Genomic DNA, 17932 nt, shown 5'->3' with positions numbered 1-17932 from the left:
TGGTGAATCCTTCTTAAAAACTACTTTGATGCCTGCCTGATATCTGAAAGAAATGCAAAACCTAACTTGGTATTAGCCAAACTTATTAACTTACTTTGCCCAAAGACTGAATATGAAGGGCAATTTAGTTGTCCTAAAAATAAGTCCTGTTAATCAGGTAAGGCATTAGCTTCAATGAACTAACCACAAAATTAAAATCTGCCTGTAGTAGCTGCAGAAATTGTGATTTACTCAAAACCTGATGTGTCTGTTGCCTCCACACAGCATTTCAAGTCACTAATATACGTTGCAAGAAAAAAGAGATTAGGCATGCAGAGAATGCTGTATTAACACAGTCCTGTGTTATGCTAAGGCTTCAGCAGCTTGCCTGGCAGAACTGTTTTGGCATTCAGGTCTGGAAAAGGCAGGTATGCATGAAGTAATAGCAAACAACAGGCTGCTCTCAGAAACTTTGGGTACAAATTGTACTGCTGTGGCCTGAGCTCAGCCACGTGTATTTTCATGTGTAGGTAAATGGAAAGATATTAAATATCAAAGTGCTTCATTAGCTAGAATGCAGCGTAAAAGCATATGGAGATAGTTGCTCTGTAGCCTGTGTTTTGTGGTCAGGTGCAAGTGAGCTATGTTATTTCCAAAGGTCACAAAATAATACTCCCATAGAATGACATCTCTATGGTGCAATAGACAGATAAAACTCATCTATATGTAGATATATTATCAACTGAGATTGAGAAAGCTTTTATGACATCTGTGGAAATGTGTACCTACATACTTACTCCTTGTCCCTGCTATAACAGATAAATAAACTATGCTGGGTGCTTTGCAAATACAATTGGTCTGGCAGGCCTTGCATCTGTGTTGTAAGACTCAACTGTACAGAATAGTGTTTAATGAGTTATGACAAGATTTTAAACAAGGACTCTTAAAATGTGGTTGTTGAGGAAAACGTCATAAAGCATAGCTCTGTGTTTCAAAGGGAATTCACCCTCTGTCAGTTGTCAACTAGAACCAAAATTGCCATCAGCTTTTGGCAAATAAATTGTTGTGCCTGTCTAATGCATAGTTTCTTGAACTCTGAGGATGCCTCTTACAGTGTATGGGTAAATATGAGCACAAGGGAATAGAAGGTCATAGAAAAGGTTATTTATTCATCCCTGGATGGTGTTTTACTGATCCCCTCATGCCAGTCTTCCCCTTGGCACTCCCCAACCCAGAGAGAGCACTTAGGGTTTCAGTGGACAGAGGAAGTTTACTGACTTGATGCAAGTCCAAAGAGGGAATAGATCCTAAAGGAAGATTAAACCTAACATGCTGCTGCTTGTGAGAAAGATATTCTTCCCAACCTTTTAGTATGCCTTTTTCACCTTACCAAGTAAAATTCCTCTTTAAAAAGGGCTTTAAATGCTGTTGCTGAGGAGCGGAAGTAGGTGGTGGGCTTGTTTTTGTTTGTTTGTTTGTTTTTCCGCTCACTTAGTGGACTGTTAGTATGACAAATGATACCTTCTAAATCTGCTTGGCAGATTTGGCCATCTTAGGCAAGTTCTGCTAAATTGCAGGATTTTATATATTCCTCCTCCTTCTCTCTGTATGCGATAGGTTACCATACAAATAGATGTTTTCTTCTTATGGAAGAACTGAGCTGACCAAACATGTCCTTTGCTCTGTTCGCTCAAGCAGGATACCAGACAATTGTGTCTCTATTTTCCTTGTTTTCTATTGTTATTTGTTTTTCATGATAAAAAAAAATTATGGGTGCACCACTTACATCCCTTCCCTTGCTTTCAAGTGAATGGGAGCATGCAAGTGCTTTGCAGAGCAGGAAGCTGGTGGCAACTGGGCATCACTGTGCTCCTGCTGTTGAGATTGTGGAGAAAAGCAAACAATGTGGTTCAGCCTGCCTGGGAACTGTAGCTCTGCTCCCTTTTGTGCTTTGAACTGGCAGATGAAACTGTAAGGCTTTACTCAAGAGATCCTGCTATTCATTTCCTTGGGTACTATTTGCTACCTGCCTGAAGACACTGACCTGAGGCATAGACTAAAGTTTCAGTAAAAATCAGCTGATGATCAGTTGGCAGACTAGTGAGCAATATGAGTGTGCTAAATTTTGATACATTTGCTGTGTAGCAGCAGCTTGCCAGCCCAGTGCTGCAGTTTAAAAGTCAGTAGTGATAGTTCAAAATCACTAGTGGAGGGTACCCATGAGGCTTTTACTGCCATATGCATCTGTGAGACTCACATGAGATGTTCCAATTATAATCCCCCAAATGTGTTTGTTTATAGTCTGTTCTACAGCAATAGAGTCAGAGAAGATATTCTGCTTTCCCTTACTACCCTCATAATTATAGAGTTGGAACTGAACCTTTCTTTTGTGTGTGTCTCTGGAAATGTTTTTCTCTCTTTTTTCCCTGCCTCCTTTGCAGCCATTGCTGTTCTCAAGGATAAGGAGCCTGGGTCGTTCATTGTTCGAGACAGTCACTCTTTTCGGGGAGCCTACGGACTAGCCATGAAAGTTGCCACACCACCTCCTTCTGTGATGCAGTTGAACAAGAAAGGTACTGTACACCTTCTGTCTACTATTTAACCATGCACACGTGATGGGATGTCTTTAATCACTGTGAAGTGATCTGGGAGGATCTTCTCCTCCTCTGGTAAGTGTTATTTGAATCAAGGACTCCATTTGATTTCCTGTAGCAGTCGAGTGAGTCTTGTTGAGTGTGACCAGCTAAGAAGTTTGTGGTATTTACCACAAGAAGTATGTGGTATTTACAACTGGATGAAAAGGCATACACCTTGTGGGTCTTAATATACTATGCTTTAACCACCTAATGGAAAACCATTGTTATCTCAGTAATGGGTCATCACCCGCAATTAGAAGTCTGTGTTTGATCCAAATACTACCGTGTAAAGTTTTCATTTGGCTGGAAGATTGAATATTCTTAACCCCAGTGGGGAGACAGTTTTATATTAGGAATAGTTGTTTAACGAGAAGAATGGGATAGACTTTTCTCCCAACTCCATCACCTTCGTGTATAACTTGTGTTTGTTAGCTGTGAAAGGAAAAATGAGAAGAGCATATGGAAAACATTAATTAGTTTGGAAGTTTGGAAACTTAGGAGGGAGCATCAGTAGCATCCGTGGGTCCGTTTGTGCTACTGCCAGGGCAGTGGAGTGGTTTGCAGTGCTACTGTTTTCATTTGGCAAAGCTTATTATATTCCATTGGTGTATGTTGCCTGGTGAGGTAAGGAACTGAGATGACAGGAAAGCATCACAATGCTTTGTGCAATGTGCAATTTTGTGCATTGTTCTTTTTGAAGATGACCGTGTTCACTCTGGAGCAAAGTTAGCAGTCTGCCTCAAATATGATAGCACTTTCAGATTCTGTAAGTTTAACTTGAAATATTGAGACAATTTCTAATTTAAAAAAAAAAAAAACTTGCCATTAAATCCTTCTTTTTATTGTCCAGAAGCATCAGCAGAAACCAGCATAATGTCTGGTTTTAATTAGGCAATAAAAGTGTATTGAGGATAGCATCAATAAGGAGGCAAATGGCGGTGATTGTAGATACGCTTTTTTGATCTTTTTTTTTCTCATTGGAAACAGTGAAGTTCAGGAAGACATGGGAATCCAAACTTTAGCAGCTTTAAGAATCAGTTGGTTGGTTGTGCTGCAGCCACTGATTACAGCAGTAGAAGATGTTTTACAGGACTGTAGCATTCCTCCACTTTTTGCTTTGTGATACTAAGTTCTGTATTTCCTGCTTATTCATCCTGGAGAGCATGTTTGTTTCATCTCACGCACATCACGTCCTTATATCTATGTCATCCTTATATCCTTATATCTTATATCTATATATTTTTAGTGTTGTGAGAGCATAATGGCAAGCAGTAAGCTGTTTGAAAAGGTGAGATTTGCAATACTAGCTTTACAAAGAAATTCCTCTTGTCCCGGCTGATATTTTCATGTGTATTGGCCCTTGATGTCACATGTTCTCTGCACTATGGCTGACAAAATCAGACTGAAAGATAGTGTTTATAGGTATTTAGTTGAGATTTGAATGTTCAGGCTGCTTTGCCTATTGCTATAGGTTAATTTTTATTACTTGGAAAGTGCTCCAGTTTGCAGTTAGCTGTGAAATACTGTGAACAAGCCTTTGGAGAAAAACGGATTTTGTCTTAATTATATGTACACATGTATACTTATAAAAATGCTAAATCTCAAGGACTTCGTATCTCCTCATTATGTTATCTCCTAGCTTATAGATTTAAAGATTTATCCTAGAACCTTGAGGGGTATAAATCTAGCAAGCTGCAGAAACCTTAATCTCATCTAATCGCTTGTTTCCAGGAGCAAAGGCTTATAATAATACTGCAAACATTTTAAAAGTTACGAATTCAACAACAGACTTGGCAGCAATACCTTACTGCAACTAGATCTTTCATTCTTTTGGTCTGGAAAGTTTCTGTGAGCAATTTTCTATCCTGTCACTAGAAATTTGAGTATTTTGCCATAATTTTAGCCCTTGTCATCACACTGGATACAAGTTCTTCTAATTGGCAAGTACTCCAGAATTTCTAATTTTTTTTTTCCAAATTTTTATTCCTGTCTCTAGTTGGGACAGTGATTGGGACTTTCTGGACACCTCTGCATATCGACACGTCAGTTACTTCTGTTTATAAAATGTTTCTGATTATCTGAAGCAGAATATTTTTATTAGTTTCATAGATGTTGTTTTACAGACTAGCCTTTTCATCAGCTTGGAATCTTGCAGCAGAACAACTCTAAGGATTTTTTTGCCTGCTGTGTATAAAACATTCAGTGATAATGTGGAAAGTTGCCTCATAAAGATCTGCTCATTTGTGAGACTTGTTTGTTCATTGTTTCTCTTCATGTACTTTTTCTTTCTTTGCAACAGTTGGAGATCTGTCAAGTGAGCTTGTAAGGCATTTTCTGATTGAATGCACTCACAAGGGAGTGCGCTTAAAAGGATGCCCAAATGAACCCTATTTTGGTAAGTATTGTGCATCACAAAGATGCAGAAGTTGGAAATATTTTGTATTTGTTTTATAGACTTGAATGGAAATGAGAGAATATTTTGCTTAAGTCTGAAAGATTTCCTTAGGAACCCATATTGAAATGGTTATGTAATAGCAGCTTTCTACATGTTTACCTAAGTATCTCTGCAGTGCACTCCTAGTATGAATGCACAGGAGTAAGCTTTGAACTACAGTGCACAACTGCAATGGCACAGAGCTCAGCTAGATGACTGTAGGTGGCCTTATTTATTCAGGATGCTCTGCTCATTTTGTGTTTTTGCTGTATTTAAACTGTAGACGACAATCTTAAATGACTCCTGAGTAGAATGTGTGGTAAAAAATTTTAGTAAAATTTAGTAAAAAGCTAATTGTACTGTAGGTACATAATGCATTGCAACAAAAGCGCATCATATGTGAAAGGGTCTTCTACCATAAAAGTATGACAACTTTTTGCAAACACATTTGTGAAACTGAAGCACTAATAGTATAAATATCAACAAGACCCTTGCAGATGTGGATTACCTTTCCTTTTTAAGATATCTTTTGATGGGCTGTAAAAAATAAGTTTATCTGAACTGTGATAGAACATTCAATATTTGCATGTGAATGGAATTGAAGGATAACCTTTTGTACAAATATATTGATGAATATTGTCCATTCATCTCTCAAAATATGGTTCATCATGATGACTGTGACTAAGATTTGATTTACTTTTAATTGAAATGGGATCCAAACTAGAAAAGTGCCTATCAATAATGAATTTTAAGGCACCAATTAAAAGAATAGCTTAACAGAGACAGTTACATATGTCAGCATCGTATTGACTAGGGCAGGTTTTCTCTAGGCCAAAATAGAGATACATGTAGACTAACAACTAGACAGTGGAGACATGGTGAAGAGACAGAAATGCTAGCTCTTTTACTGCCTACACATAGCCTCAACCACTTTTACCTTCTTGACAAGATATTAATATTACCTTTAATGCAGCACACTTTAAGAGTATAAAATGAAATTAAGTAATGAGCATATGTTAATAATTTTTTTGTCCTCTTTGCACTTCAAATATTGGAAGCAAAGACATGTATTATGTTTAGGATAACATAACTGTTTAGCATTATTTTTTGATCTGTTTTTGATGTATTTTTGTCTTGTTGCTCTTCTGCCTTCAGGCAGCTTGACGGCCCTGGTGTACCAGCACTCCATCACTCCCCTGGCGCTGCCCTGCAAGCTGCTCATCCCAGACAGAGGTAGGTCCCAGCCGACTCTGCTTGAAAATGACAATGTCTGAAGGCAGGTGAACATTTCAGAAGTCAGGACCCGAGTGAGAGTGCATGGGAAAGGCTACTGCAGTTTTGAAGTGGCTCCTCAGTGTTCCTGCAGGCTCTCATCCAAGCTGCAGTTCTGAGCAGATTAGTACCATGATGTTTCAATCATATATATATATATGAGTCATGGAAATGTGCATAGTAATCCAACATTTAGGGGAAAAAAAAAGAAATCATTTCTCAAACATGAAATTATGCCCTTGTATGGTTAGATGTATCCACTCCAGGTCTGAATGGCAAAATGCTTTAGGGAAAGCAAGATGGATAAATAAGAGCAGGTGCCCTGAGTGTCAAGCTGACAGGAAACAAGCAGCAGCTCACAGAGGTCCAAATATTTAGTAAATGATTGAAGAGCCTGTGTTGCATCATGGGACTGCACATCTAATTTTGATTTTGAAAACTTCTTAAAGCACTCTCGAACAACAGAAGATTGCAGTTAACTTTTGCCCCGTAAGTCCATTGCCTGTTTATTCTCCCACACAAAGTTAACACCAGATGTATTATTGAAATGTTAAACATTCTTATGGTTTTCCACTAAGCTCTTTAAACTTTTTGTAAAGGCCATATATCAATCCTCAAAAATAGCTCTTCAATTATGGAAATGTATTAATGAAGCCATTTTAGCAAAAAAACCTGCTATGGTAGATGTGACCAGAGATCTCTATATGGGAAACCAGAGTGGTGTGTGGGATTGTTCCCCTTATCCTCCTCACCTAAAATGGTAAGTTCCTTCTGTTCTGGCAGAGATGCAGCACTGGAATATATTCATCTTTTCCTGGACAACCATGTTGTCATGAAATTAGTGGATTTACTTTGGAATCTTGATATGATCCAACGTTATTTAAAAAAAAAAAAAATTGGTGGTTAGTGATTCTGGACACAGGTCACAGCATTTAAAGTATATGGATAACTTTAAACGTGCGTAGCATTATTGCCTCACCCTTGCTCATTTGCATGTATTCAAAGACAGTCTCTACCATATGAAATACAGGCCTATATGATATATGTTTTACTAACTTTTATATAAGAAAAATAACATGCAGACATAGAATTTTCTCACTAATTTTGCCATATTTGAAGGCAAACATTTCACTTCTGTCTCTATACTTCAGAAGTTTGTTTTAGACATATGCATGAAGAAAGAATTAAGTTGTCGGTTTCTGAATCAAAATATTTTATTTCATTGCAAAATCTTAGTCTTTGTGCTTAAGGTAAATTATAGAAAATTGGATAATGAAATTTGTACCGGTTTAAAGACTTACAGGTTGCAGACTGTATGAGGCAATATTGTTATTAATACTGTTTTAACATAGTTTCATATATCCCTTCAGCAATACATAGTTACATATGTCACTGTCCGGAGGTAAAGGATTAAGCATCTCTCCTGTAGCACTGGGAGGGGAAAAATGTAACAAGAAAAGGCATATGGCACGATTGCTTACTCTTGCAGATACAAGATTGCTTACTATTTCTGACCAAGAGTTGGCCAGTACACAAGATCACAATTACAACAGCTAGACTTAAACTTGAGCATATGCATTAATTTGCCTATTCAAGTACAGTCAAAACATGGATGGTGTTTTCTGTTTGCAGATCCCTTGGAGGAGATAGTAGAAAATTCTCCACAGACTGCTGCAAACTCAGCAGCAGAGCTTCTCAAACAGGGTGCAGGTTGGTAAACTTTCCTGTCATTTGATTGTTGCAAAGTTTTTTTTTTCCTCATTCTATAACACAGTGTTTGCTTTCCACTTGTGCCTCCTGTTAGAATGCAAAGTATACATAGGCTGTTTCCAGCATACTAATCTGTACATGGTGATTTGACTCTTAGAAGGTATTTTACAACTGTAGCCTGCAGAACTTCATGGACTATGCCAAAGATGTCTGCAAAGGGCAGTTAGGCAAAGTTTGGAGCAAGGTTTAATTCTCAGCATAGAAATCAACATTGCCACAGGAAAGTGTTAACTAGCCCACAAATTGGGGAAAAAAAAGAAAGAAAATCATTGAGCTGTTTGACTTGATGCCACATGTTGTTGCATGTTGTTAGGAAGTGAAAAGTTCAATGTCTTTTCCATTGAATGCTGTTTTATGAATCCTCAGGCATATTTCAGCTCCCACTATTTTCTCAAGTTAAGTTGTCTTTCCTTGAGCTTCTTGAGGTAACAGAAGAGTCTTGACAAGGTTGCTTCCATACCTAACCTAAAGATGAAGCTCTGAAAAGAAGCTTTGGGGCCAGGCATGCCTTTATGTGACTGCTTGTTGCCTGTATCTCTTACAGGGGGCTTCATGGGGGTTGTCTGCCAAACTGGAGTTTGGCAGAAGGAAGCTGAAGTGAAGGAAGGTTGTTCCTTGCTTGTGCAGCAATCTGTTTTGACTTAAAACTTTGCATTACCACTTCAAATGCTGTCATCAAGCAGGAATGTGTGGCCGAGGCAATGGCTAGCCTTGATAAGGCTGTGCTAGAAGCAAGCACATGTGGGCATTTCAAGCTACCAGTGTCACTGGTGGTGATTGTGGCCAACGAGGTAAAAGCCAAGATGGAGGAAGGTGAGAGGAAAAGTTCTATAAACAAATGCTGCAGAACAGGCATATGTTGACTTTTGAAAACTGCTGATTTTTCCTCCTTCAGGCAAAGTTCAGCAAAGAAAAGTAATTCTTCACTTCAGTTAGGGCAGTAGCTGGATCACTCCATATGCAGGCTGTCAAACCAAGAATCATTTGGGGAATTTAGTAACACCAAAACTTTTTTGCCTTTTTAATCAAGATTTTGGAACCTGCATATAGAAGTTAGCTAAGGAATATTTTCAGAGTGTTTGGCCCTTACACATTATTTCTCAATGACTTTGCTTATTTCAGAAATCTCAGCAGTCACACTGCTTTTCTTTGAAAACTACAGTTGTTGCAATGCACATTGATGCTCAGATCCTGAATATGTAAACTATTTCTTTAGCAAGCATAGGAGGAGATGTGAGGAAGTGCAATTTATTTAAAGCAAACTCCCTTTTTCCCTGCCATGCCTTATATTGCCCCAACCTTCTTCCACACAACAAGTGAAAAACTAAAGATATGCAGGGCTAGAATAACTATTTCTAGAGCTGTCTGAAAAACATATTGAGCATTTATGGTCCTTACCTAAATACAGTCACTAACTGACAAATCTTTTGCTTTCTGGAGAATGACTACTGAAGACTAGGATCTGTTCAGATAAGTGGCTCTTTCCTAGAATAGACATTGTTTTATTAACCACCTTGTTTAGCAGGAAAATTGGATTCCCCAAATAAATGCCATTTTTTTCATATCTGTGTCCATTATAAAGGACTAGATAATAACTAGGGACTAACCATTCCAAGTAAAACTATATTCCCAAGTTAAAAGCAGTATGGTTTAGTGAGGGTAGCCAATTGCTAATACCAAAGTGATTTACAAAATGGCAGCTGTGAAAGATGGGCAGAACTATGTCACAGGAAAGATGCTGTTTCACAGATTTTTTCCTTCTCTTTGTGCCTTGAAAAGAGTTTCTGTGGGATCACTGCCATTCAATTCACCATGTCAGCTGCCTAGATCAGAATGTGGATGTTCTTAAATGAGAGAACTTTAAGCCTTTCCCATAACCTTCCTTCCCTGTAGTCTCATTTTTAAGCTGACATGTTTTTGTGCCTTCCAGTACTTCTAAGATTTCTTTATCATTCAATAGAAGGTAAAATCACATACTGTATTTAGTAACTGCTTTTGAGCTGCTACATTGGAAGACAGTCTAGAATTAGAGTTAGGTATTTTGTTTAGGAACAAAACCTAAATATAGTCTGTTGACAACAGAGCAATGCCTGGCATGAAAGGAAGGGAATCCCTTCATAAGAACCTCAGAAGTGGTTAGGAATGTAACTGTGAAACAAGGCAAGCTTCCTGTGGTGGGAAAAATTCACAGGATAATGAGGAGCTTTAGATCTGGATCAAGTGAATACAATAATGATGTGAAAAGAAGAAAGTTTATACTTTAAAATGTTATTTACAGTCTTGGACCAACATGACAGAAAGCTGTTTGGTGATGAAGGCCTCACTGAATTCACCATTCAACTGCTTAAATCTCTCTCTATATGAATTGCACTATAATGAATTCAAGCAAAGGTTACTGAAACTTGAACATCAGTGAAAAAATATCTGTGGGATTTTTTTTTTTCACAGATCAAATTCTTTTCTCACTGACAGCCTTCAGTGCTTGAAGTTATTGGCAGGAAGCAAGCATAGAATTTGACTGATAGTCATGCTGGAATCAAACTTCTGCTCATGCAATCTACAGCTGTACAGCTACTTGGTTGTTCTGAAAGTGGCAGAGTTTAGCTGACTGTTTTATATAAATAATAGCAGGAGAAGTGGCATAGCTTAGCTATGTATTTTATATAGATAATAGAAGGAGAAAGCCTTCCCCAAATCACAGAATAGCCATATGAAAGGAGAAGCTATTAGATTAAATTAAATCTTTGTATTCATAATAAGTTTGGCAAGCCATGCTGAAGTGTTAACAAGTCAAATATTAACATACTAATTTGCACACATCAGCTGCCACAGTTGTAAATTCTGTCCTGGACACCTGCACAACTGTGTTTACCAAAACACACACAAATGTGTTTACCAAAACACAAAGTCTGTTAGTAGCTATGTTTAGGCATGCTTAATCATGCTTTAGGCATGCTTAATCATGCTTTAGGCATGCTTAATCATGCTTGCTTGTGTTGTAGAGTAAGGCTAACATTTCAACTTCAGAAATGTTCTTAATAAATGTTTTTAATCTGCTTGTAACTTTGACTTTATATCACAGGCCCAAAGTATTTAAGCATATGAATGTTCCTATTAAATGATCTCCTGCATAGTGTCCCACTGCTTACTGCAGATTTGATGTCTGAGACCCGGAATTAGGTTAACCTGTTTGGGGGCCTCAGAAATGAATGACCTATTCTGTAAAGAATATTCTGTGGTATCTTTAGGCAATGAAATTCAGAGATAATAACATGGGTTTTCATCCAGATCTGGTCCAGATATGAACACAAATCAGAGCGTTTATTTTTTCCTCAATGTACTGTCATTGTCAATGCCACCTAGGGAGAGGACTAGGGCTCTAAAACTTAAAACATGTTGAAATAAAGAATAGACATAAAAATATAGATGTAATTATTGTTTTTCTTTGTAGAAATTTTGTTCACTCTAAAATAATGTTCAAAGCACAATGAAAGTAAAGAGAAGTGAGTGTTGCAGTTGCAGAGATCCTCACTTTGTAGGGTAAAAGGATTCTTGTTTTCTTGCCAAAAAGAGGTGAATAGTTTCCTTTGAATGTAGTTTAAGCATCATTTGAAAGTGTGAACATCTGTGATTCTGTGGTGCTGCAAAAATGTGTATTTTCTTATTTAACTGCTGTAATAGAACTTACAGGCAAAATATTCCCATTCTTCACCATCAGGATTGTGTTTGCTAGTAGTTGTAGTAGTAGTAGTAGCTATAAATGGCCTTTCTGTTTCATACTATCTGGTATTTATTTAAATATAAGGAGTATCTTTGGGTCACAGGTAACATATGATCATTGGCTTAAATGTAAAAATGTTGAACCAAAGAGAGAGTTAAAAGATCTCTACCCTCTGAAGTTATCTTAAATTATGAAGCAACAGTGGGACAAGATGAAGCACAAATAAACAGAAAATTTGATAGTTTGTTGTCGGCTTTGTTTGTCACTTTACATAGGTGAAAAATTGACCTTTTTTTTTTTTTTTTTTAAATTCCTGTTTGATTCAGTTGGAGTAATGACCTCAAGGTCTTTCCCCTCTTTTCTTACAGCATGTAATGTCTGGTATCTGAATTCAGTGGAGATGGAGTCCCTTACAGGCTACCAGGCAGTGCAGAAAGCTTTAAGCCTAACACTGATGCAAGATCCTTCACCCATCTCAACCGTGGTCCATTTCAAGGTGTCTGCACAGGGCATCACACTAACAGATAATCAAAGAAAGTAAGCAAATGAGGGATGGGAAGAGAATATCTGGCCTTGTCCCAGACAAATGTCACTTGTTGAGTTGTTTTTCCTAGATATGTTTTGCAGTCTCTGTCTCAGATTATAGCAAAATGGAATTGTCCAAAGAATGATAATATCTGGTCCATGGCACTGCGGACCATCTACAGTGCTGGAGGATGAATATTTTAAGCTATGGGTAGTTCTTCCACATGGGTGTTTCTGGAAGGTCACTTTGCCATGACATTTTTTTCTTTGTTATTATTTCCCAGAAAAAGAGAAAGTAATGAGTGGTTTTGCTAACATCTGGTATTCAGCATATTTACTGAAATTTATTGAAATCTTCACTGTAGCTATTACCAATAACACTGAATGGAGCTTGCCAAAGCAGCCACTGTATATCTCCAAGTATTTGAAATATTGTTATCAATAGTCCAATGCCTGTAAACTACTGTGATAAAATGTTGATTTAAATTTATGTTGTGGTGAGTAACATGAAGACAACTGCAAACTCCTTAGATTTAAAAACTGGGCTTTACAAAGGAGGAATGGTAAAAGCCTGATACTTCTACCTTAGCTTGAGAGTTAGTTTTCTTTCATCCAAATTTAGATGATCCTATTCTAAATAGGAATGTTTATTTGGTTATTTTATTTGGTTGGTGTAAATCATATCGTTTACAAAGTGTCACTAAGAGATGACAAAAAGAATATATTGTCATTATTAAATTTAGAAATCTGTTTTCTTTATTTTTCTGATGTGTTTTCAGTGTTAAAATTTTAAGCATCCTAAGTATGTCTGAAACTTTTTTATTTTTTCCTATCCAGGCTCTTTTTTCGGCGACATTATCCTGTCAACACAGTTATTTTCTGTGCTTTGGATCCACAGGACAGGAAGTAAGAAACATAAGCAGTTTCTAGTATTTTCTTCATTTGTGAGCCCAAAGATCTAACATATGTGTCCTTTTTATTTTTTTTATCTGCTTTCTTATGGACAACAAGATGGATGAAAGATGGCCTTTCTGCAAAGTAAGTAGACACCTATTCCAGTCACTTTAACTGAATATTTTAGGAGTATCAATACAGATAACAGTTTGTTAGTCTTCTAAATTATGATCTGTCATCTTTGTCAGAGATGTAGAAGAGACAGTAACTATTCAGAAGTAAAAGTCTCTTTCTCCACAAGGGTCATTTCATTTTCATTTCATTTTCATTTCATTTCATTTCATTTCATTTCATTTCATTTCATTTCATTTCATTGTGTCATTACTTCATTTACACCTCTGCAGGTCAGGGCCAAGTTAAGTCATGGCAGGATATCTAGAACCAGAGTTACAGAGTTTATTTGGGTTGCAGGTCTGTGATCTACCTGAAGTTTCAGAGTTGAAAATAGAACCATTACTGCTCACTTTTATACTCTTACAGCACTTTAGCCAAATGGTGCTAACAGAAGTTTTAGCTAGGTTTACTCTTCTCACTTGGACTAGCAGATATAAAAAAAGAAAATCACACGTTCAGCACATACAGGAGGAAATCCCTAGTGACATGAATGTTGGGCATAATTTATAATTATCAGTTGATCATTCATATTTTCTTTTGAAGATCATCATTGTTCCCCTCTTACTGCAAGGAAAAGCCTCAATGGAGAGAAGTGCTCTTCATTTATTCAGGGCTGTACTGATCTCAGAAAATGAACAGAAAAAAATCTCAAATGCTTAATCCACTGAGATATGTTGCCTACAAAATCTCTTTTTGAGCATCCCAACCCTTCAAATCTGCTCACCACACATGACATCTCCAAGACAGATGAGAGCAGTACTGAGTCAGATGAAGTATCTTCCAGGTCAGTAGCATGTTTCTGACAGTGAACAGTACAGTGTGCTCATGGAGAAAAGTAAAAAAACAGGACAATATTATGGACAACACAATTTGAGCTCCCTTTGGATAGGCTTCGTACTTCTGGTTGCCTTGGTATCCTTTCTGGTTTATGAAAAGAGGTGATGTGCGTGTCTCAGTTCTCTAATGTGCTGTGGTTTTTGCCCTTGCAGAGTATTTGGATTTGTGGCCAGGAAGCAAGGCAGTGCCACGGACAACGTGTGTCACTTATTTGCAGAGCACGACCCGGAGCAACCTGCTAGCGCCATTGTGAACTTTGTATCAAAGGTCATGATCGGATCCCAGAAGAAGATCTGACGCCTCACCAGCCTCGACCCAGAAATCTTGACTGGCTTGAAAGACTGTTCAGCAGCAAAGGCTGAACCTTGTCATCCCCAAAAAGGAAGGCACAGGACATTCTGTTTGCATTAAGTTTGGAAGAGTACAGTCTTTGAAGATGCCTCTGACTGATCAAAGCATTATCTCTTTCTTTTTATATCAAAAGACTAAGCAAAAGAAGTTGGGTGTCACCTAAGCCCACATAGCTTATGCCTGAATGAAGCATAAAATGAAAAACTTATTTCCTGTTGGGTTTCTAATGTATTTTCCCATGCTGTTTCTTGTCATTTATTGGAACAGAAATAATCACCCAGTCACTAGGCTGTGCCACACTTGTGCAGCAAATATTTATTAGAACCACCACAAAGACACTTGCCACAATTGCATCAATGGTAGCTATAGGCCTTGCAAGCATATGATCTTGAGAGAATGGTGGTCTGAGGAGGACTATTTGCTCTTCTCTTCATCTGTATGTGATCAGTGGTGGGGATTGAATGGAGATGGGGAAGATGTATGTGAAGAGAAGGTCTGTGCAAGTTCATTTCTGTTTGGAACAGCAACATGGAATATCCAGGGAGATTTCTCTGTATTTAGTGTAAAGACGGCTGGGCAGTTTTAGCTTGAATAATTTTAAGTAGGGGAAAGGTGGCAGACAAAAAATGGATGTGTGGAAGTGTATTCCATAATGCTTTTTGTATTAGTATTTTTTTATACAAAGAACTAAGCAGGGAAGATACTGTATTTTAATAATTACAGGATAAAAATGAGAGAAAAGCGAAGAGGAAAAAATTATAATTTATATATTTTTGCTTATGCCAGATTATTTATAGTAGATCTCAGATCTTGGTATATCATATGGAAATTCTTTTACTAGACCACTGTTGAGCTTTGCCTTTTTAGAACTCTCATGTAAGTAAAAATATGTTGCATGTGCCTTGCTGTAGAGAATAGAGTTTCATATTTTGACTTTGTCTTACAGTGATGAGGCATTTTCCATCTACTATCTTCTTTGCAATAGTACTTTGGTTGTAACATTTGTTCCCCTTTCTAACATCTGCTAACATAAGTGGGTTCTTTTTGGCCCCTTTTTTATTGGAGTTTTGGGGAGTGGAGTTTTTTTCAACTGTAGGGGCTGTTTTCATGTTTTGTAGTTGTGTTTTAATAATATCTTGAGTCAGGAAATGCAAAAGGAATTTAAAGGGAATGGAATTTATTTTGTTACTCTACCCCATTTCTGGAGAGCATTTTGTCATGATTTGTACAACTGTCATGCCTGTACGAATCTTTGTCTCTTTATAAGCACATGTGTATTTTAAATGCATAGCTGTGAGCTTTACAATATTTATATATTGCAGAAAACCTATAAGGTAGATTACAGTGGAAGCCTTAATGAAGAACAGCAGTTGTCTGAGGTCTACTCTTAATAAGTCCCATTCAGTCCAAAAAGAGCAGTCCTAGACAGCTCTGCACCATAGCAGAAACAACTGCTGTGGGACAGTGCTGAGAAGGTTTATTGCCTCAGTTTTTCTGATGTGAGATTGTCACTATTACAATAATAACTCGAGCAATAGAATGACATGATAAATGCTGCATGCTAGATTCACGAGACATTGGATTAACTAGAAATTTTACTAAATAATGGTTTAAAAAGGTGGGAAACTCTGGTTGGGCTATACAATAAAAATAGAGCCACCTATCTAAATTGTATTTATTCTGTATAGATGGTGATCTGGTTTTTATTAACAGATTTTTTTTTCATTCTTTTCCTAAAGTGTTAGAGCTATGGAAACCTTATTCAGTGACTATGGCCAAAAATATTACCAATCCTACCAAATGATTTGTATCATGATGAATTTTGTGTAAATAACTTTTTTCTCTTTTTAAGGGGAAAGAGAGGGAGAAAGAGAGAGAGAGAAAGAGAAAAGATAGAGCTGAAGTATAATATCTGTGGACTAAGAAGGGACATAGTATTAAAAATGGGCATTTGATGTACATAGAAGGGTTAAGCAATCCAAAGCATTGTAGCTACCGTTGAAGCAAAAAGGCAAGTGCCTCTGATTTGTAGCAAATACTTGTATTCTTCTGACACATATTACTTAAACAGTGTTTATGTGCCATCCAAAAGAGAATGCAGTTCTTAGTTTTAGCAATTCTTTATTCTTTTGAAACATGTTTTGATGTACCAGAAATCAAGTTGTTGACTGATATCAAGTTGTTGATAGCTGGCCACTTGGAGCCCAGTGAATTTCTTCAGCTGATGTCTCACCTAGAGACAAGTCAAATTTCCTAGGAAAAAAAAAAAACAATCATGTGCAATAAAACTTGCCATGTCATAAGGAGAAATTTTGCCATTCAAATGAGGAGAAATTTTTGATTATGTTTTTTCCATTTGTGTAGGTAATATTTGAGTATGTGCTGTTAAACACCAGGTATTGGCCACTGGACTGAAGTGTTGTGGGTTTCTTTTTTGTTATTTTTGATTGTTTGTTTTTTTCTCCCTTTTTTTGATATTTCAATTTTGGGCTTTATTTTGTATTCTTTGTGTACTCAAGCTCCTGATGAATTCAGGAACACAAAGAATTCAAAGCTAACACTCCTGATGGTGTTCCCTGAGAGTTTAGCTTGCCTTACTAAGGGAAAGAGAAAGCTGTCCTATTCCTAAGGGACCTTTTCTATTATGCATTCCTTTGGATGGTATATTACCATGTGCTTTTGCTTTTTAATGAATTGAAAAAAATGCACAAAGCAAGCTAGTTCAGTAAGTACCATGTATAGTGTACGTAGGAAGGCATTCACAGAACTTATATTCATAGCAAACACATGACTAAATAGTTAATACAGCACTTTTTTTCCAAGGTTTTTGGTAGATGTGTATATGCAGTCTCATATGTAATGACAGCAAGTTGACACATATATTTAGCCAAGCTCCTATTAACCTGCTTCTTAAATGTAGTACTATAATCTTACAGTGTTAAACTACAAAAAATGCTAAAAGCCATGTTTTTAATTGAATGGTTCCCATGTATCCAACAGTATCATTAAAATTTTAATGTTTCCTTCTTGAATTTACCTATTAGTGAAAATATTTGCCTTTTTCTTTGAACTGTAAAGAAGCAACGAGAGATCTCCAGTATGTAAATGGAAGTTCTATAAATTCTTTGTATAGTCATTTTCTCAGCTCTTCAGATATCCCCTTTATTCAGATTATAATAAAATTATGGATGTGAAATCTCACTGCAGAGTGTTACAGGGCCATCTGTTTTGACAGAAAGGCGTTTAAAGCCAGTTTGCAAGTTGGTGAAGCCAGTTAGCTGTTTGGTAAAGCAAGAACAGATTGAGGGCTGAAGCAAGGTTCTGGGTTTTTTTTTTTTT

At 37.1% G+C, this 17932-nt stretch overlaps 1 protein-coding gene across 2 annotated transcripts in view; it reads left to right on the top strand.

The window, feature by feature from the left end:
- Positions 1-15045, top strand: part of TNS3 (tensin 3) — a 265746-nt gene extending 250701 nt beyond the window's left edge. For both annotated transcript variants that reach the window (XM_026033704.1, XM_026033705.1), the window contains 8 exons: positions 2421-2552; positions 4915-5010; positions 6205-6282; positions 7954-8031; positions 12181-12349; positions 13175-13243; positions 13349-13375; positions 14395-15045. In XM_026033704.1, the coding sequence (XP_025889489.1) occupies positions 2421-2552; positions 4915-5010; positions 6205-6282; positions 7954-8031; positions 12181-12349; positions 13175-13243; positions 13349-13375; positions 14395-14539 (794 nt within the window). In that variant the 3' untranslated portion in view covers positions 14540-15045. The remainder of the gene's footprint in view (positions 1-2420; positions 2553-4914; positions 5011-6204; positions 6283-7953; positions 8032-12180; positions 12350-13174; positions 13244-13348; positions 13376-14394) is intronic.
- Positions 15046-17932: the final 2887 nt, after the last annotated feature.

Source organism: Nothoprocta perdicaria, unplaced genomic scaffold (assembly GCF_003342845.1).
Source record: "Nothoprocta perdicaria isolate Ctin4 unplaced genomic scaffold, notPer1 scaffold_131, whole genome shotgun sequence".
Classification (NCBI taxonomy): Eukaryota; Metazoa; Chordata; class Aves; order Tinamiformes; family Tinamidae; genus Nothoprocta; species Nothoprocta perdicaria.
This window is presented reverse-complemented; position numbering and strand designations above follow the sequence as displayed.